General features: G+C 33.9%; 2 protein-coding genes across 2 annotated transcripts; one reads left to right on the forward strand and one right to left on the reverse strand.

Moving 5' to 3' along the window:
- Positions 1-3,147: 3,147 nt before the first annotated feature.
- Positions 3,148-5,219, reverse strand: LOC114396831. The gene is made up of 2 exons (XM_028359012.1): positions 4,546-5,219; positions 3,148-3,662 (listed from the first exon to the last, which is right to left on the reverse strand). The coding sequence occupies exons 1-2, from the start codon at positions 5,029-5,031 to the stop codon at positions 3,594-3,596; spliced, it is 555 nt and encodes a 184-aa protein (XP_028214813.1). The 5' UTR covers positions 5,032-5,219; the 3' UTR covers positions 3,148-3,593.
- Positions 5,220-18,197: 12,978 nt separating this feature from the next.
- Positions 18,198-20,930, forward strand: LOC114397563 (40S ribosomal protein S6). Its single transcript, XM_028359654.1, has 6 exons — positions 18,198-18,298; positions 18,461-18,525; positions 19,462-19,519; positions 19,615-19,723; positions 19,950-20,222; positions 20,484-20,930. The coding sequence occupies exons 1-6, from the start codon at positions 18,293-18,295 to the stop codon at positions 20,714-20,716; spliced, it is 744 nt and encodes a 247-aa protein (XP_028215455.1). The 5' UTR covers positions 18,198-18,292; the 3' UTR covers positions 20,717-20,930.
- Positions 20,931-22,234: the final 1,304 nt, after the last annotated feature.

Below are 22,234 nucleotides of genomic sequence, written 5' to 3' on the forward strand. Positions count from 1 at the left end.
TCCTTATATCTATTTCTTTCTAGAACATGCAATTCAACGGTCAAGTGCTCCAAATCCTGAAATGCGCCGAATAACACCTAAGCTCAATAATTGGGGCCTTCATTATGCTCTTCAAAAGAAAAAAAGTAAAAAAAAAGTAAAGCTAGATCAATTTGAACGAAACAAAAATGTTTTCTTGTCTCTGATTTCAACTTGTCTATCCTCTAGAATGAATGCATTAGCATAATCATCATAGATTGGTGGAGAAAAAAACATGCTTATCCTCTAGAATGCATTAGCATAATTAACATAGTTTGGTGGAGAAAAAGGATACAGAAATAATTCCCATGATGTAGACCGAACATATCTTTATGTAAATTCGTCAACCTCCTCCTCCTCCTCCAATCTATTCGGCTTGACCTTGGGAACTTTTGCATCACGTGTTGCATAAATCTAATTCAACTCAAATAACCAAATTGTCGGATAAAATGTCCTGTTTTCAAAAAGTAAAGCATGAAAATGAGAAAGGAAAAAACGTGCAAAAAGATATGGAACATAGCTAAAGTTGACATATCTTTGGGTAGGAGCAAGGGAAGAAAACTATACAGTCCTCTCTTTGACAACTATCAACCTCTTTGTATTACATAAAAACCACAATTAAAATTAAGTTTTAATCTTTAAAAATAATATTATGCTAATCAATTAAATTGACTTGAATAAAAGATATATGAACTAACACTCCTACAATACCCGTTTTCCAATAATATGAAAAATAATAACACTAAAGTAACATAATAGACCTCAACCAACAACATAACGTCTAATTATAATTTACCCTCTTGTCCTTTAGAAGTCACCAGTCGCGAAAATAATGATTTAGAATACTGTTACAGAACAGGACAGCTTTAAAATATCATTTTATGGCCTTTATCTCTTTGACTACATAATACAAAGCAAGTACTATAGGAACATCTTTATTCGAAACAGGTTGAGTAATTTTTTCTTACTTAATATTCACGTACATACACACATATGTAGAGGGAAGGGTTTCATTTTCTGATATGCAGCATCTGTAATAGTAACTCTTTTTAATGCATTTTCGTCTCGAACACATTATCAACTTTAACCATATAACTCACTACTAACTTACCCAGAAGTTTCTACAAATTTTAACAACTTCAGCTAAAGTTGATCTAATAAACTATACTAGCAACATACACATGTAAAATTTACACGACTTTTTATAACTCTTTTTTATCACGCTCAACAGTCCAACACTTTTGAATTTGGTGCGTGGATAATATAGTGAGTAATTCTTTAATGAATCTTAAAATGCGAGTTTGGGTCTAACTTAACTCCAAAAACTAATTCATGACATACTGGTTGACTTTCACTCAAATATTTAATGTGAGTTTGAGTCTAACTCAAATCCAAAAACTAATTCATGGGATAAGGGTTGAGTTCCACTTAAATATTTTGTCTTGACACTATAATACACCCCTCAAGCCCAACACTTTTGGGCTTTGGGCTTGATGTGCGAATAATATGGTGGGTGACCATTTTTAATGAATTTAAAATAGATTCTGATACCATGTTAGCTTTTAGTTTGAAATCAACTATTATCCCTCTCACCCTCATTTCCACATATGTCTATCAAAAAAGACAAGCCTATTAGAATAGGTAAGAACCAAGATGGACTATTGTCTTTGATATCATCTTAGAATATGAATTTGTGTATAATTTAATCCCAAAAGCTAATTCATAAGGTAAAGGTTATCTCTCACTTATATATTCTATCTTGATCTTATCTCTAGCATATGTGAGCCTTTGATTTTTTTTCCAATATACCCCCAAGCCCAACACTTTTTGGACTTGATGCATGATAATATGGTGGTGACTATTTTTAATGGATTTAAGACTCTAATACCATGTTAGCTTTTAAAATTGCTATCCCCCCCCCCCCCCACTCCCACATGTTTGTCAAAACATGTAAACCAATTGGAATACACAAGGATCAAGATGGACTACTATCTTTGATATTATCTTAGAATATAAATTTGTATCTAAGTCAATCCCAAAAGCTAACTTATAATATGAAAGTTATCTCTCACGTATATATTTTATCTTAACCTTATGAGATTTAATTTTTTTTCCCAATAACTCTTCATCATTGTCATCACATTATCCAATACTTTTGTATTCTCTTATCTATTTCCTAAATTATTTTGTTTTGCAAAAGTAATATTTGAGTAACATTATCCGATTGAGAAACCTTCTCGGTGTTTTTACAAAGTAAAGCTACAAAATCTATTTCCCTTGGTCCGGGTTGGAAAGTCAAAATTCAGCCAGTTTAGAAAACTATGGGTTTCCTTTCCACCCCATTCGTTTAAATGTATGGCAGGGCCGAAGGAACTAGCAATGTTCTTAAACTTCAATGACTTTCATTATATTACAAATAATATAAGCAAGTGACCAAGTTAACCTTAGCAATAAAAGTAAAAAGCAATTAGTCATTATCTTAAACAGTGTAAAGCACCCCTTCTACATATATTTGCTGGGAATCAAGTAGCAGCACTAGCACTAACCTTCACTAATAGTCAATACCAAACTGAGTACAGGCTATAAATTTTACATTTACTGAAAGTGTACCATAATGTAGGTCAGCATTAGCACAATTGTAGATCTAGAAGAGCAAGCAGCACGAATTCACTAGCAAGGTAAATATGCCACTACCTAAAAGTCATTGCATTATTATTTCAGGTATAAAGGAAGACCGGAATAGACCTGAAATCATTAATTTTTCAAAAATGGGAGCCCTAAAAAACCCCACATCATAAAATTACATGTTACTCAACCTCTGTTTGGAATAAAGTTTGCCATGAGCACATGAAGTTAAAACATGAGTCCCTCAAGGCTCAAAGTAACACATGCCTACCACCAAACAGACATCAAACAAAATAAGATGTATTCAATTTGCATCTCCAAGAATTGCTTAAGAAATCCAATCATTAATGATATCACACCACTTAAAGTTATGGGAGAGCAAACATGTTGAATAACCCATGTTTATAACATCAAGACAAAGAGCAATGGCAGTAGCATACGTCATCTACAAGTAATGGGCAAAATTTATGCAAAAAACCGATATTATGTAAATTCTAATCATAATTTTTCATATCAAAAGTGTATATGGTTCTATCTATTTTGAATTAATATAATAAATTTGATTCAACTAAACACCCCCAATATATTCTTATAATAATACAAATAACATTTGACATACAACAAAATCTTGCAGACTTTTCACCTGAACCCATCTCAACAAAATGCTGCATTACCACCATCTTCTCAATGAGAAACAGATTCAGGAAATTTATCTCAGTTGCTTCCCTTTTTATAAGTATCTATGAATAAAAAAAATACCAAGACACAGGTTGCTTCTACAACACTAACTCTGCACTATATGAGAAGATAACACAAACAACACAACAGGTCCAAACAATGGACCTATTAATTTATACTCTCCCTAGGCATACAATCTGACTGGAGAATCCATGATGATCGTGCTACAGAAAAACTCCATCATTCACCCTCTTCTTCAATGCCCATATACTCTATAGAACATCTCTTCCAGAGGTTCCCTGATTGAGCTTATGCCGAATCCTTCCAGATTGAACCTGACCCTGCATATGAAAGTGAAACAATGCAACACATTTTTTAGCCCAATTCCTCAAATTCGAACATCAAGGTATATAACATGCTCACAATCTGTATGTCATTTATATTCATTAAGCAGCACACAAGAGGCCATAAACCATTTGTTTTCAAAACAATTGTTAAAGAAAAAACAGAAAGTGGGATATGGTGAGGTATAAACTTAGTGTGGGTGTCATTATTTTTTGTTGTTTTTTTATCTCAAAATAATTCTTGAAAGTAGAAATTAAAAACACCCTTAATTTTCTTAAGAAAAAACAAAATGTCATGATTAAGAACAATAATCGAGGTTTTAAACATTGGTTCACATATGGTCGCAAAATCAAGGTTTTTGGGTCTCAGCAATCGAATAGCAACAGCAATTACAGCTGCACCAGCCACATTTGTCTCCAATACCAAAGATCACAACAAAACCACAACTCCACCAACAAAAGTCAAAACATAATCCCCAGATGCCACCCCAAAAGTTCAAAACCATTCAATCCTCCACGTGCACCTACTTAATCCCCATGAAGAAACGGTTCCAAGAATTAACAACAACAAAATCACCATCCACCAAACCGATCCACAATAACAGAAATCAGGCAATAACAAAAAAAAAAGTCTTAGAATTTGGGTTTGATGCACATAAAAACATGTAGTCAGGAGGACTAGACATCTAACGGATGGCCTAATAGGTCCAATATGATAGGCTCTGGTATCATTTTAGAATTTGGGTTTAAGTGCTTATAAGTCAATCCCATAAAATCCACTTATAAGGGGAGGATTGTTCCCTACTATCATTACATACAATCAGTCATATCACCGGTCGATGTGGGATTTCCAACGAGAAGAGAGGAGAAAGAGTAAAACCTGGTGGTGGGAAGGGGCGTCTTGTTGTTGGGAGCTAACGGCGACGCATTCGGGCGGCGTTTCGAAGAGGGAGAGGGGGAAGCGCTTGGAGGCGGCGCCGACGTCGAAGTAGATGAGGCCGGTGCTGGGGACGTCGACGCGGATGCTCATGACCTGGAACCAGAGGAAGAGATCCTGGGCCTCGAGGCCGGAGAGGGCGTCGATCATGCCGTAGCTGAGGTGGCCGGAGACGTTGCGCTCGTAATGCAGCTCGTTCTCGAACTTGGCGTTGCAGGCCTCGTCAAGGCGCACCCAGAAGAGCCCGTCCTCGCCCACCGCGAACTCCCGCACGCCCTGGGGGAACAGGCCCATGGGCAGCCCGTGCTCGCTCAGGACCTCGTAGATTGTCGTCGCATTGCTCCGACCCAACAAGGAGGCGGAGCAGCAACAAATAATGATTGGAAAGACAAGGATGGGTAGGAAGACATTGTGAGGGAAGGAAAACATGGTTTGATGTTTTTTGGTTTTTGAGGTTTTGATTTTTTAAGGGTGTGGGAACATTGTTGGAGGGAGGGGGAGGGGTAGGGGATCAGTGAAATGGTTTTCGGGATTGAGATTGGGATTTGGCGAAGAAGAGAAGGAGAAGGCAAAGCCAGAGTGAGAGGTGACAGCTTGTATACAGAAGGGATTAGGAGGAGAATGATCAATTATTGGTATTCGGTGGTGACTGCTGAGTGCTCTGTGGGCCTGCCTTTGTTTTTTGTTTTTTATTTTTTTCTTTTACTAAATCTTTATCTTTTTATCAACAGATTTTGGTTTCTGTGTTTTTAAATTTAACTAAAATGTAACAATAATTTTTATATCATTTAATAATGGCAAGCTTTTATTTTAGTCCCTCTGCTCTACAGATCTTGATTATAATTTTTAAAATTAATCAAATGTTACAGTATTGAAATTTTTTGGTACAGATGATGTTATCTTTTTGTTTAATTGCTAGAAACGAAGCTAACTTTTTATATATATTCAACATAATCAAAGATGGCACCTAGTTATTACGTACCGTGTTTTTGTTAAAAATTTAAAAATGTTGACAGAAAGGACAACTTTGCATCCATTCTAAAAATTAAAAGACTAAATTTAATTTTTTAATAAAAGGACTAAATTAATAATTTAGTCTTTAATAAATTACTAGGAGAAATAGACTCTACATCTTTTAAAAAATAAAAGACAAGAAAGAAAGAGTAAATGTTAAATAGAAAATAAGAATGAATGTAAGAAAGTAGTGAGTAATTTTTATAATAATTATTTAGAAATATATTTAAATAAATTTTAATTAATTAATAATATATAAAAATATCAACGATACAAGAAAAATTAAATTTTATGTTTTTGAAAATATTGTTGGATATAAAAAAATCTTAAAAACATTTTGCATTTATACATAATTATTCCAAAATAAATTGAAATGTTTAATTTTTGAAAATAATACATATTAAAAATTGCACGAGTCATTTTTAAGATAGTATTATAATAAATTAAAATTTAAAATTTATTATATTTTAATTAATTTCCTTAAAATATTGTTTAATCTTATTTCCCCTTTCGTGAAGAATTTTATTAAAACAAATGTTAAGTGAAAGGATATTTAGGTTTTATATAATAGATTATAACTTACTTTAATTTATTCATAGTTAAATGTTTGGATGTAAGAAAAACTATGAGATATTTTTTCTCTTAATTATATAACTTACTTTAATTTATATATGAGATATTTTTTTTTAATTATGGTGTATCTTTTTTGGTCTTCTAAATTAAAATTTACATTTTTTATTTTCTTAAATTCGTAAAATATTTTCTAATAATTTTTAACTGATTTTCTATTGTTTAAATGCATAATTTATGATGATATTTTACTGTAAAAGTGATTAAAAAATCTTTTTGAGAATTTGATGGACTCAAAAATGTAAATTTTAATTTGAAAATTTAAAAAGGATAAATCTCTAAATTTGAGCTACTTATAATATATTTAATTTTATTTTTTTTTTTGCTTTTAAGGTTCTTTGACTATCACTTTTGATCATATATAAACAATGCAGAAATTTGTGTCTATAAATTCTTAAAAGAGTGGCATGGAAGATAAATATAATTTTAAGAAGACATGGTGGATTATTGGAATAAGTTCTTGGACGTATTCAAAAAGAGTGATGATATATATATATATATATATATATATATATATATTCCTTTCGTCTCATAATAATTATTATTAAGAAGAAAAAATTATCTTAAAATAATTATTATTTTAGTTTTTAATACTAAAAAAATAAATTAATAATGATAAAGTTAATTTTGAAAAAATATTATTATCTTTCATTTATTTATTTATTTTGATTTACGTAAAATAACATATTATAATAATTATAACAGGAGAAATAAAGTTTTCTTAACACAAAAGGAATGAAGGTTTTGAATGATAATTACCGAAAAAAAGAGAGAAAGTTTTTAGATTTTTTTTTTAATTGCATACTAGACAATATAGTCGAGGTGTGACAACGATTGTAATTTTGTCTTGTGTGAATCATACACCATTATTTTGTGTAATGAATTTAGATAATCGTGTTTTGCAACTATTAATGGTGACTGTTATTTTTGTTTAACAACTTGCATTGTCACCATAGTTGTTGACTTTGTCAAATAACGGATTGCGTATGCGCTTCGTTATGGCTAGATTGAATGCACTCTAAGTCAATTTATTAATTAAGAATCGTGTTGACTTAAATCAAATACTAAGGCCTGTTTAATTTAATTTTTAATTATTGAAAATATTTTTTTTAAAGTAAATTTTAAAATCTGTTTAAAAACAAAATCTTCAACTTCTACTCCCCCCCCCCCCCCCCCCCCACAATGACAATAAACGATGGCAAAACAATACGTACCTGTGTATACTCATAAGTAGAACATATCATGGATAGAAAATATATATCTAAATGGGAACTTGTGGTCCACTTGTGAATATAGCAGGAACGAATATCATTCTACCTAGTGTTTGCCATCGACTAATGTTTATTTGCTTAAATGCTGTTTTAATGTAGATATGCCTATAGAAAATTTATGTTTTGAAGTGTTGTTTTATTTGAATTTATACTTTAGATAGAGTAATTTTTAGATGATTTGAATAATTTTTTTTTTAGAAATATAACAAATTGAATACACTTATACTGTGCGAAAAGTAATGTAAAAAATGGTTTAAGTGATTTTTTTATTTTTTATTTTTTTAGAAAGTATCCATGTATATTTGTGGAGATATGTAGATAAAAAAATTCACATAATTTTATAAACAAGGTTTTAGTGGGTGATTAAAAAAAATTCTACTACATGTGCTTGTTCCACCCTTGTCATCCCTAATAGTAATTACCTAACTTAATCGCAATCACCTATAACAAGGTTGCTCACATAAATGCACAATTGTAAGGTCTAAGTACCACATTAAGTCTTTTTATTTTATTCAATATGAAACTCCTAATATTCTTTTACCTAATGGACTAGTTTTTTTTTTTTTGTTTAAACTCTTTTCTCATAGTCTATTGGTGTTTTCATTTGGAGATGGACTACAGATAGGGCTATCTATAAAGCATTCTTGATTTTGTGCATGTTCATCCATGGAATAACATTTCAAAGTAAAACATTCCTAATCAATCTTGTCCAAGGGAATAGATTTGTGGTCGTTGGTGGAGCCGAGGGTGGGTTTCATGGGGACCTATAGTTCATCGACCTTGAAGAAGCGAGGGGACGAAGTGTTAGTAGTGTCGTGTAAGTTTTAATGGTTTTTATAAGAATCATAATAATAGAAAACCAAATAGGAACTTGAAGTCAAAGATTCTCTTAATTAATAGATAAACAATATGTACCTTTTTCCGTAATGATATTCTCTACAATGCACTTTGGTTTCCTTGAGAGGAAGAAACAATATTTCACTTTCTTTAACTCTTCTTTCTATTCTCTCTATCTTTCACAATGACAACTAGGGTTGAGAGAATACTCTAATGTCAATAAGGAGACCTTATTTCACGTTAGCGGGTATTAACTTCTTTATAACCATTACTACTATCAAATAGTAATTGTCTTTAGAAACTGCTCCACTTAAACCCACGACTCATTTACAATTTAGTCCATAATGATTGAGCATTTTTTATTTAGTATTTTCCTATTCTTAGCTTATTTGACCTCTCTTTGACTCTTATTTTCTCACCTTAACTCAGTTTTGGTCTTAGGTAAAAAATTGGACTTAATTGATAATTTTGTTTATTTTCGGATTTTGTGCTTACTTGACCTATCTTCTTTGTCCAGGACCTATAGGACGCTACATGACTCCAAATGGAGCATATGAGTAGTCCTTGGAAAGTTAAGGAAAAGAGCTACAATTTTGTTAGAAATGAGCTTGGGACAATTCTATCATTTTAGGGTCATTTTAGGCTTTGAAGTCAGAGCCTATGCAATTGGATTTTGGATTGTAAAATTGGGCCTTTGCATTATGTAATTAGCTTAATTAGAGACATTAGTTGGGCCTAATCAAGGCCTATCCATTTCTTCTTATTAGTTAGAGTATATATTAGTCTACTTAGTGTTGTTAGTTAGTTAGAATCATTTTTGTACAAAACATAATTTAGAAAACTTCTAGTGTATTTTTTGAGATCAAACTTTTTTCTCTTTTTTTCTCTCAACTGTTCTTCATCTCTTCAACTCTGTTCTTCTTTTCTCTTTCTCAATTTTCATTTTTCTTCCATTGGTGATAACTATGGAAGGCTAAACAACTAATCAATCCAAGGATCTAGTCTAAGCAATAAGGAATTTGAGTTCTGGTTAAATATTTTGAATTATGTGTGAATGTTCGTCTTCTTCTCCAATTCTATTTTCGATTTTCATGATTATGAATGTTTATAGGATTGGAAACAAATTAGGTTATTGATTAATTTCCTAATTTGAATCTAATCAGAGATTGATTGGATTATATTTCAATCTGATTTGTGATCTTAATAAACTTAGGGATGAATTCGATTAAATTACCTCTAATGACATTAACTGTACTTTCACAACATGATCATCATCTATAGCAAGCTGTGATAATTCGAATTTCTTGGATTTGGTGAATTGGATTGATGTTCTTGAATCTATTTCACAATTTGTTTCATAAACTTTGTCAACTTATGCATTTTTGTTTTGTGTTTCTGCAATTTTCTTCAATTGTCTGCAAATTGTTTGTTAAAATCCCCTATTGTTTATAAGTGGATTGAAGTCAAAACCAAAATGGATTGTATCTCTGAGTCGACCTAGGTTATTCATGTATTGCAAAATTAATCCTAGTTTTATTTGTTTTGGAACGATTCGACGGTCGTTATCAAAATTAGCGTCGTTGTTGGGGATACAATTCATCGTGTGCCAACCTCAATTCACTCATAACTAGATAGTAGTATAGGTACAACTAATATTAGTATAGTAGGTTTGCATCTGTACGTTGAAAAAGAAAAAAAAAAACCATACATCTGTCAAACTAAGTGTTGCCTTCTGTTGCATGTTCTGCATTTATAGCATTCTGCATTTCATTGCATTGTGCCTTCTCCTTTTCCATACCACTAACTATTTGATATATTGCATGTGCTCTGTTAATTTTGTTATGAAGAGTCTATGTGAGTAGTAGAGTGTTTTGCATTGAGTAGTATGCTTTGCAGTGTTTAGTGTAATTGTGTATATTATGTCGTAGAAGTAAACTGACTTGTGGAGTTTGGTTGCATAACTTGGTGTCTAAAGTTTATCCGATATTCTAAGCAAAAGTAATTCCTTTAGGGTTTGTTTTGGGTCAAATTTTGCAAATTCAACCTCTAAATAGGAGTTTTAGCGATATGAGCATTTTGGTCATTTCATATGCGACTAGCTCAGAATGGGCTGAAACTTTCTCAGAATGTAGAAAAAATTCGTCATAAAAAAATTATCAAAAGTCAAAAATGATTTTTAGACATTTACTATTGTGTTTTTGAATTTTTAAAAAAAAAATTGGGACAATTTTCCATTTTCTGTATCATTTAAGCAAATATTGTGAATAGTGTCCTGAGTAGTTGTCTGTTATTTTTGTTATTCCTGTCATTTATATCACTAAAGAGCTGAGTTGTGTATGACTAGTTCCAAACCAGGTGACTTGCATCCATATGATCCTGAGGTAGATAGGACATTTCATAGGTGGAGTAGAAATAATAGGAGTGTAGTTCTGCATGATAGTGTAGTTCTGGATACAAGAATAATGCATACTGATTTCATTATTGATTTTGTTTTTAGCCTAGTTTTATTGTTTCTGAGTGTGAAATTAGTGTTGATTCAATGGTTGATAACAACAAAACTCTTAAGGAATTGGCTACACCTGATGTTGTGTATAAACCTTGATGTATTCAATATCCTAAGACAGAGGTTAGTTATGAGCTTAAGTCTGGACTAATCCATTTGTTGTCAAAGTTTCACAGTCTTACAAGTGATGATCCGCACAAACATCTTAAGGAGTTTCATGTAGTGTGTTCCACCATGTGACACATGACATTCATGAGGATTATGTGAAGATGAAAGCATTTCCATTCTCTCTGGATGGTGTGGCTAAGGACTAGTTGTACCTTCAACTAGACCTTATCAACACTTGGACAAATATGAAAAGAATATTTTTGGAGAAATTCTTCCCTGCATCCAAAACAATATCCATTCGAAAGGAAATTTGTGGTATAAGGCAACAACTTGGAGAGACATTATATAAGTACTAGGAGAGATTCAACAAGATGTGTGCTACTTGTCCTCACCATCAAATCAATGAGCAATTATTAATCCAGTATTTTTATGGATGATTGATGTTAATGGACAAGAGTATGATTGATGCAACCAGTGAAGGCGCTTTAATGGACAAAACTCTTGTTGTTGCAAGACAATTGATTTCCTACATGATAGCCAATTATCAACAATTTGGTACTAGAGTGGCTGCAACATCCAAGGTTATTGCAAATGAAGTTTCTGTTTCTATGGTTGCTGATAACCAGAGGCTGGAGAATAAACTTACAGAATTAACATCCCTTGTGAGACAACTAGCCATTGGTCAACAATAGAATATGATGGCAGCTAATCAACCAAGGCTATGTGGTATTTGTAGTGCACTTGATCATCCAACAAATGCATGTCCCACTCTCCAATAAATAAAACATGTTGCTGATGTTTATGCCATGCAGTTTGGACAACCATTTAGACCTCAACAACAACAATATAATCCTTACTCCAACACTTATAATCTTGGTTGGAGAGATCATCCGAACTTGAGGTATGGTCCTAGTCCACAACAGTAGCAGACACAACAACAACAACCATTTAGATAACAACAATACCAACCCTCCACCAGTAAATACCAAGCTCCCCCATTCAGACAACAACAAAAGTTCCAATAGTCTACACCTACACCTGCACAACCTGTGTAGAATAATAGTTATGGACCTTCCTTGGAGGAGCTGATGAAGCAAATGGCAACCTTTAACATTCAGTTTCAACAGAATGTGAGTGCCACCATCCAAGACGCACAGACTCATATTGGATAGTTAGCTACAACTGTCAACCAGTTGCAGCAACAAGGTTCTGACAATATTCTCGCTAGTCGATCATTAATCCAAAGGGGAATGTGAGTGCTATTACCTTGAGGAGTGGCAAAGAGCTTCCAAATTCAATAGATGTTGGTGCCAAAACATATTCCTATACCTTTTCCTTCTAGATCCATTCCTGCAAATAAAGTGGAGCTTGATTCTGATCTTCTTGAGACTTTCAGGAGGGTGGAAGTCAACATTCCCCTCTTGGATGCCATCAAACAGATTCCAAAATATACAAAGTTCTTGAAGGATTTGTGCACCCATAAGAGGAACCTGAAGGAAAATGAGCAAGTGAAGATGGGCAGAAATGTTTTTGCACTTATGCAAAGCAAATTTTTTGCAGCCATTGCACCACCTACCTTGCAACAGAAGTGCAAAGATCCTGGCACTTTCATTATCCCTTGTACCATTGGAGATTGCACTTTTACAGATGGTATGCTTGACCTTGGAGCCTTAATTAATGTCATGCCCACATCAGTTTATAGATCACTACATCTTGGTGATTTGAAACCTACTAGTGTTGTCATTCAACTAGCCAACAAGAGTGTTGCACTTCCACTTGGAGTTGTTGAAGATGTGTTGGTGCAAGTTAATGATCTTATTTTTCCTGCAGATTTTTACATCTTGGATATGGAGAATGAGTCTTCTAGCCATGGGTCCACATTAATCCTAGGGAGACCATTGTTGGTGATGACCAAAATTGATGTGCATGCGAGAACTCTTTCCATGGAGTTTGGTGATGATGTTGTGCATTTCAACATTTGTGAGGCCATGAGACATCTTGCAGACGAACATTCTATTTTCCTTGTAGATATCATTGATGTTGTAGTAGATAGTGTAGATATTTGTATAGATTTACTTTATGATTTTTTTGACTTTTTTTATTTTGATCTTGGTTCTTTTAATCATACCTATAATGATTTTGATGATTCTGCTGTTGTATGTAGTATTTGTGGAGAGATTTCCTTTGGAATTCACTCTGATTGTGTTGCAGGTGCAGGTCTTGACTCTCATATTTTCCTTCCACCAGCCACCAACCTTCCCTTGTCTTTCACCATTTAGCCACCTTCCTTGGAGTTAAAACTACTACTTGTGCACCTTAAATATGCCTATTTAGATGATGCTCAGGAGCTCCCAGTCATCATATCCAACAGCCTTTCACTTGAGCATGAAGAGAAGTTGTTGCACGTGTTGAAAGGCCATGAAAAGACCATTGGGTGGACACTTATTGGCCTTCCTGGAATCAATCCTTCCATATGCATGCATCAAATACTCTTGGAGGATGATTCCAAGCCTGTAAGGCAGCCATGAAGGAGGTGATGAAGCTATTAGTTGCAAGGATCATTTATCCCATTTTAGATAGCACTTGGGTTTCACCTGTCCAAGTGGTCCCTAAAAAGTCTGGCATCACGGTTGTGAGGAACCAAGATAATAAGGCTTAATCAGACAACTCGCAAGGACCACTTCCCTCTCCCGTTCATTGACTAGGTTCTAAAGATGTTGGCAGGTAAATCACATTATTGCTTTCTTGATGGTTTTTCAAGTTACATGCAGATTCACATTGCACTAGAGGGCCAACACAAGACCATGTTCACTTATCCATTTGGCATATTTGCCTACACCATGATGCCTTTTGGCCTATGCAACACTCCTACCACCTTGAAAAGGTGCATGGTGAGTATCTTTTCTGATTTATTAGAGAGTTGCATGGAGGTGTTTATGGATGATTTCATTGTTTATGGTTCCTCTTTTGAGGCATGTTTGAATAGCCTTTCTAGAGTTCTTGACCAATGCATTGAGACTAGCATTGTTCTGAACTTTGAGAAATGCCATTTTATGGTACATGAGGGTATAGTCTTAGGGCATTTGGTCTCTAGTAGAGGTCTTGAGGTCAATAAGGCCAAGATTTATGTTATTACTTCTCTACCTTACCCCGCTTCTGTGTGGGAAGTGTATTCTTTTCTTAGACATGCAGGTTTCTCTAGAAGATTCATCCAGGATTTTTGCAAGATTTCACTACCATTGTCCAAGCTTCTCCAAAAGGATGTAGACTTTGTGCTTGACCAGCCTTGCAAAGAGGCATTTAAGGAGTTGAGGAAGAGGCTTACCACCTCTCCCATCATGCAACCACCAGATTGGGAACTTCCCTTTGAGCTCATATGTGATGCCTCTAACTATGCACTTGGGGTTGTTTTGTCGTAGAGAGTTGATAGACTATAACATGTCATTGCTTATGCTTCATGCACTTTAGATGCAACCCAAGTTAGCTACACCACCACTGAGAATGAGCTTTTAGCTATTGTTTTTGCTTTAGATAAATTCATATCTTATTTCCTTTGCTCCCATATCATAGTCTTTACTGACCATGCAACTTTGAGGTAGTTGTTGAAGAAGCCTGATGCTAAACCTAGATTGATCAGGTGGGTACTTCTTCTTCAGGAGTTTGATATTGAGATTAAAGACATGAATGGTGCAGAAAACTTGGTTGTTGATCATTTGAGCAGGATTGAGGGACATGTTGATTCCTTTCCTATTAGGGACAATTTCCCTGATGAACATTTGATGCATTTGCATTCATTACATGTTACACCTTGGTTTGCTGACATTATGAATTTCATTGTTGCATATGTGGTCCCACCTCATGCATCTAGGTCTCCAATAGATAAACTTAAGAGTGATGCTAAATATTATGTGTGGGATGATCCTTATTTGTGGAGATTTGGTAGTGACCAAGTGATCCACATGTGTGTGCCAAATCATGAGATTCAGTCTATTCTTCAATTTTGTCATGGCACACCTACCGACGGTCATTTTGGTCCTCCACGGACCGTTAGGAGGGTGTTAGACTATGGGTTTTATTGGCCCACCATTTTTAGAAATGCTCATTATTTTTCCACCACTTGTGAGAAGTATTAGAGAGCAAGAGGGACCATTACACATAGGCATGAGATGCCCCAAAAACCCATTATTTTATGTGAGATTTTTTATGTTTGGGGTATTGATTTTATGGGTCCATTTTATGTTTCTCATGGTTTTTCATATATCTTGTTGCTAATTATGTTTCTAGATGGGTTGAAGCTAAGGCCACCAAAACTAATGATTCTAAAGTTGTCGTGGATTTTGTGAGATCTAACATTTTTTGTAGGTTTGGTGTGCCCAGAGTCATTATCAGTGACCAAGGGAGCCACTTCTGTAATAGGTCATTGGCATCCTTGCTCCAGAAGTATGGAGTTGTGCATAGATTTTCTATAGCTTATCATCCTTAAACTAATGGGCAAATAGAGGTTTTCAATAAAGAGATCAAACAAGTGTTGCAGAAAGTAGTGCAGCCCAATAGGAAGGATTGGAGCAAGCTACTTGAAGATGCTCTATGGGCTCATTGGACCGCTTACCAAACACCTTTGGGGATGTCTTTCTATAGGGTGATTTTTGGTAAAGCATGCCACCTTCCGGTGGAGATTGAGCATCGTTCTTATTAGGTTAATTTTTTTTATTTGGGTCTTATAAATAACAAAGTAAAGGATAATAAAATACTTTAAATACTTCGTACCTTTTATAAAATGATTAACTTATAGAAAAACTAACTTTGAACAAATAAATAAAATTAGTTTCTTTTAGTAATATTTTATTAGATTTATAGTGTTTATTTTTGTTAATGATACATCTATACTTAGTTAACTTTTCTAAGCATTTATCATGTCTTATTCATTTAATCAAGTATTTTTAAGAACTTTTCATGTGCTACTCAAGTATCTATTTTGAAATATTTTGTATAACCTACTTTGAATATAATGAAATTTCTTTTCACTTAACTAAAATGAAAATTTTCTACTTTCTTCTCCTTTTGCTACCAGTCTTTGACTCTTTGGATGCTTATGTATTAGTTGCACTTAATGATTAGTATCTCTAATGCTCAACACAATTTATATATTTCTTTTTTCTCATAATAAAATATTAGTTATATATTATATTTTTAATAAATGACATGTATGTAAAATTTTAAATATTTTTCAAGTCATGATTTTTTATATATTGGCCACCCTTATCTAAAATTCTTGGATTCGCCCTTGGTGAAGGCAACAATAGAATGGAGAAGTTGGGGGAGCGGTGTGGCAGAGGTTTCGTTTGGGTAGAGGAAGTTTTTTGCTTCTTAGCTTCTTCTTCTTTGTTTCTAACTAAGGTGACATTTATTTTATGATGGATGCATGTGCCTACTAGAAATTGGTTGTAATGGGGCTATTTTTATATACTTGTCTAAAACCATATGGAAACAATTTATGGGGCCTTTAATCACCAGAAAATAGTTCAAAAGTTCAACTAGCAGTTTCTCACACTTTTTAATCACAAAAAAGTTATCACAAATCAACTGTCATGTCAACATTTAACGAAGAAGCTTGATGGTAGGGAAAAATCAAACGAAAAATTAATTTAGGGACTAAGACCGATTAACATTTAGTTGAGAGACTAAAAACAAAACTAGAAATAGTTGAGAGACTAAAAGAATTAAAAGACTTTTGTGATTGAGATTTTATAGTTTGGATTTTAATAGATTTATAACATGAATTAAAAGATTTGAAAGGACTTCATGAATTTTCTGTAATTTAAAGAATTTCATCATCATTTAGAAAACATTCAAAATTACATTGGAAAGAAACTTTGATTTTATATGATCTGATCTTGTGTTGTTTTGAGCTTGTTGAAGATGTTGTGTAGAAAGATTTATTTACCCGTTGTTTCTTTTGGAGTTTTGGTGGACAAAAAGGTTTTCATTGTAAAGTTATGAAATAGGCTTGAGTTATATTGGAAAAAGAATTTCCCTAGGGTTTTTTTCCTTTCTATAACTCATGGCCTCTTTGTCATGGTGTAAAAAAAATGATACTCATGTCCCATATTGCCTACCAAAAAAAGTCATTGGTGTCAATGTTTTACATGGGAAGACTTGAATTCTCAAACGATGAGCGCATGAATCTATAGACTTGAATTGTGAGGATTTTGGCTTACATATTTCGGATATGTCTCGAGTAATCTTATATTGATACAAGTAAAAAATGTCTAATAGAAAAAGAAAGAGTTTAACTAAATCTCAAGAGTTTAAGTAAAATTATTTTATGAGTATTTTGTATTAAAAACTCAATTGAAATCCATCAAAATCTATCATAAAAAATATATTAAAATGTATGCTTTTAAATACCAAAAGACTTTTTATGTGTTATAAAAAATCTTAATTGAATACCAACGAATTTTATTATACTTTTTAAAAAGTCATAATAGTTTTAATTGAATATTACAAAACTTATTTTTATTGTTTAAAAGTCTTAATTGAATGTTACGTGACTTTTTCATAAAAAATATCTTTTAAAATTCATTGAAATTCTAATTAAAGACATCCCTTATCTTAGTTATAATGTTTTCTCGCAACTAACGACAAAAAAATATTAAATAAAGTAGGAGTAGACAAAATAAAATACCAATGATCATAAAACATTTTTTTTATATTAATATTCTAACTAAAATTTTAATTAATACAAAATCCTAATTTTATTTAAATTTATTTTATCTAAATTTAAATAAATAAGATATTTTTTCAATTTCTCATTTATGAAAATATAATTTCAAAATATTTGCAATACTAATATTATTATTTATTAAAATATTAATCTTATATTTTTCATTTTGAAAAACTAGAAAAAGATGTTACATAATCCAACTTCAATAAAACTAAAATAAATTATATGCATACTTATAAAAGTTGTTACACTTAAAAAAAATATTCTGAATAAATAAAAATATAAAATTAAAATTTGACCACTAATATTTTCAAGTACTTCAGAATTTCTCCTACGGTTGGTTCTAAAAAAAAAGAATTTCTCCTATTGCTAGGGTCAGAGTGTTGGGTTGAACCCAGACTAATGATTGCTATTGGGCTAGACATCGCTCAACTAGGCCCAACTAATTTTGTCGAAGAGCCCAGTTGGGGCCCAAGAGTCACAGCCCGGGTTGGTATAAAATCTGAACTTAAAACCCTACTTTCTCCCTACCGTGCGCACGTTCCGAGTTTTCTGATCGCTCATAGAGAGTTCGACGCGGCGGTTGCAGAAGAAGATTGCAAGATGAAGGTTCTCTTCCTCCCAAACCCTAGCTGTTCTTATCGCTGTCGTTTCGTCTCTCTGTTTCGTCGTTTTTTGTTATGTGTTCGTTGCCGGAGTCGTTTTAATTTCTGCTTGTCGCTTGTGTATTCTTCGTTGCTTAATTTCGCTTTGCGCCGTTTTGTTCTGCAGTTCAACATCGCGAGTCCCACCACTGGATGCCAGAAGAAGCTCGAGATCGACGACGATCAGAAACTGTAATCACTTCACTCTTTCTTTCTTTTTTTTTTTGGTGTTAAATTTTTGAGTATTTCTACTTGTTCTTCGTGGTGTTCGTGTGTTGTGCTTTGAGAGAAAGTGATTAATTGAATTTGTGAAACTAAGAAACGATTGACGAATCAGATTACAAGTAACGCATTAACCCTTAGATTTTTTAGCCCCATCTATTTTAGGATGTACTTAACTAATCGTTGGATTTTTCGATTTTTATGCTTTGTTATTTATTTCATGGTGCCATTTTAATTTTGTTTGAACATGAATTCTAACTTTTCACTGTGAGATTGTGCTTGTTATAAGAAGTGGGAAAGGGGGCTGTAGACAGTTTAAAATATAATTATATTTTATCATGCTATATCATAACTTTCTCTATGTAATTTTATGCGAAAAAAATCTTAATTTTAAACCACACTCCCTCTTCCACATTTCACCATCACAATTTCCCTCCAGCCATAAGTACAACGCCGTCTATGAAAATAGAAAAAAGAAAATAGAAATCAAGGTACTTAAATTTTCTTCACTAGGAGGTGTATAAATTATCTAAAACAATATCATATTAATCCTCCTTATACTTGTAACAAAATATTTAAAAGATGCATTTAATTTAATATTTGTGAAACGTAAAATGTTTAACTATCTTCTACTTCATATGATAAGTAGGAAATTAGTGGAAAGCTGGTTATGGGGGATTTAGAATTATTCATAAATTATTATCTCTCTTCTATCTGAGATTTAGAAGCTTTGGAGGAGCTACCTGTCTCAATATTGCTCTGCCTTTGCCTTGCAACATTCTTTAAACTTTTGATTGACTTTGATATTCATGAAGATTTTATAATTTGTTCCTAAGAAGCCAATTTTATGTTCTTTTGGGCAATGTAATTTGTCTTGTTAAAAATATTCCTATCTTTGATTTGCAGACGAGCATTTTGGGACAAGAGGATCTCACAGGAGGTCAGCGGAGATGCACTTGGTGAGGTATGCTCTTTAGCTGCTAACCTTAAATGCATCCTCTCAATTTTTGCTGAATTTTTAATGATTATCTATTCACCTTCATGCTCTTTTGCCAACAGGAATTTAAGGGCTATGTCTTCAAAATTACTGGAGGTTGTGACAAACAAGGATTCCCGATGAAACAGGGAGTGCTTACTCCTGGTCGTGTTCGACTTTTGCTTCACAGGGGTATGATGTAGCTTTGATGCTTTTTTTTTTGTTCAACCTATATGTTCGGCTTAGTTCTGTGCCCTTTTTATATTTTAATCTTTTTAAATCAAATCCATTTTTGTGCTCTTCCTTTCTTAGATAGAACTTTATTCATTTTTTAATAATGTCATGCATTTGTTGTATCAGGTGTCTCTGCTTTCCTTTGTCTACAAACTAATTTTCTTTTTATTTGTTACTTGAACAGGAACTCCTTGCTTCCGTGGATATGGAAGGCGTAATGGAGAACGTAGGAGAAAGTCTGTTCGTGGGTGCATTGTCAGCCCAGACCTCTCTGTTTTGAACTTGGTAATTGTGAAGAAGGGTGAGAATGATTTACCAGGATTGACTGATGCTGAGAAGCCAAGGATGAGAGGCCCAAAGAGAGCATCCAAAATCCGTAAACTGTTCAACCTGTCCAAGGAGGATGATGTTAGGAAGTATGTCAACACCTACCGTCGTACATTTACGACAAAAGCTGGTAAAATTCCATGTGCTTTTATGTTGAGTTTAATTTTGTAATTGACTGATTGATTAAAGAATGTCTAAAAAAGACCAAAGGGTTTTGGTAAAACGTGTTGAATATTAATTTGGATGGAAAACTGGAGAACCATTTGAAATGAAGAGTTGTTTTAGGCTTAATTAGGTTATGGTTCCTTTGGGACACTGGGTAAAATGTACAGACATAAGCATTCTTTGTGATGGATTGTTGTCTTAATAGTGTTGGATCTTTTGATTACAGGGAAAAAGGTGAGCAAAGCTCCTAAGATACAAAGACTGGTCACCCCTCTTACGCTCCAACGAAAGCGGGCAAGAATTGCTGATAAAAAGAAGAGAATTGCCAAGGCCAAATCGGAGGCAGCAGAGTACCAGAAACTCCTTGCCTCCAGGTTGAAGGAGCAGAGAGACCGCCGCAGTGAGAGTTTGGCTAAGAGGAGATCCAAGCTTTCCAGTGCTGCCAAGGCAGCTGTGTAAGCTGCTTTCAGATATAAAGAGATATGGTGAAGTTTTAATCATCATATTTAGTTTTTGTTTGTTATTTTATAACCGGCTGTTGTGATAAACTCTGGTTTTGCTATTTTTGATTACATTGAGTTATTGAAGTATTTCTTATGCAGTGTTACTCATTGAATCATATTTATTATCCATTTCTAGTTTATCTATTTTATGTATGAGGAGATTATTAATAGTCATTGTGGCCATCAAAATGACACTTCAGTGTGTTGGTTTTGCCGTTGTAGCTTTCAACGGAGTTTCTCACTTTTAAGACAAACACACGATGACTAGGGTAACTTGGGCACCATGTCAGTTTTTTTTAACCTTTAGATATATTATTTTTGTCAGGCCTAATGTTAAATTTGGTCCTTAACTTTTATTAAGTGTACAATTTGAGTCCTTCTCATTTTAAAAAACTCCAATCAAGTCCCCAAATTCTCAAAAATGCTCCAATCAAGTTCTTTTCGTTCAATTTAGATGGATGCCATTAAAAAATCATTGTCGTGTCTTCTCCATCATATCCTCTGAAACTCTAAACTCCATAGTCACTCCTTCACTGCTGCCACTGAATTGTAGCACCACCAAAATCCAGAATTGTGTTGCACCAAACGCCATAGCAAAACTCAGATTTGTGGCACACCAAATGCCATAGCTGCTGTACCACTAAAACCCAGATCCACGGCACATCAAACGCTGTTGTCATTGCACCACGAAAACCTAGATATGTGGTGCACCAAATGACAGCCATCGCTATTGTTGGTCTTGGTGATGACAATGGAGAGGCTGTCATTGGTGAAGAGGGGGTTGGAGGGGCCGTGATGATGTTACCAGCGTGAAGAGGGGGTTGGAGGGAAGCACTCACTGATTTGAAACCTGTTGTCTTCGCGATCAAGAAGCCATCATGCAAAGTCGGTGATTGCCTCCTCATCGTTCAGGAAAAGAAGAGTTTCTTCCACCGCAAACAATGTCGTTGAAGGTCCTTCTTTGCCTTCCACGACATGTCGTTGCACCGTGAACAAGCCGTTTTCCGTTGTTTGTTCCCTTTTTCTCAGCCTCCGACCCTCCCACAATGCCTTTGAAATCTTAAAATGTGGAGATACAGGAGTCACAAGCAAGCCGCCAAGATCCTTCCCCGTCCTCTGTCCACGTTACAACGTTGATTGCGGTGAAGGTTTGGACGGATTGATGGAGATCAGATGAAAGAGGACACTTCAAATCTGAAAGATGGGAGATGAAGAAGAGGAGAGAGAAAAAAAAAGAAGGGTAAATCTAGAAAAGTAGAAAAAAAGGAAATTTGAAAAGGGCTTTGACACCATACACAAGGAGTTTCGGTGTAAAAAAAGAAGGGTAAATCTAGAAAAGTAGAAAAAAAGGAAATTTGAAAAGGGCTTTGACACCATACACAAGGAGTTTCGGTGTGGCACCCTAGACTCCATCAACAAACGTTGAAGGAAACCGAAAACAAACACGTACAAGAATTGAAGTCTATACATGTAC

Source organism: Glycine soja, chromosome 18, assembly GCF_004193775.1.
Source record: "Glycine soja cultivar W05 chromosome 18, ASM419377v2, whole genome shotgun sequence".
Taxonomy (NCBI): Eukaryota; Viridiplantae; Streptophyta; class Magnoliopsida; order Fabales; family Fabaceae; genus Glycine; species Glycine soja.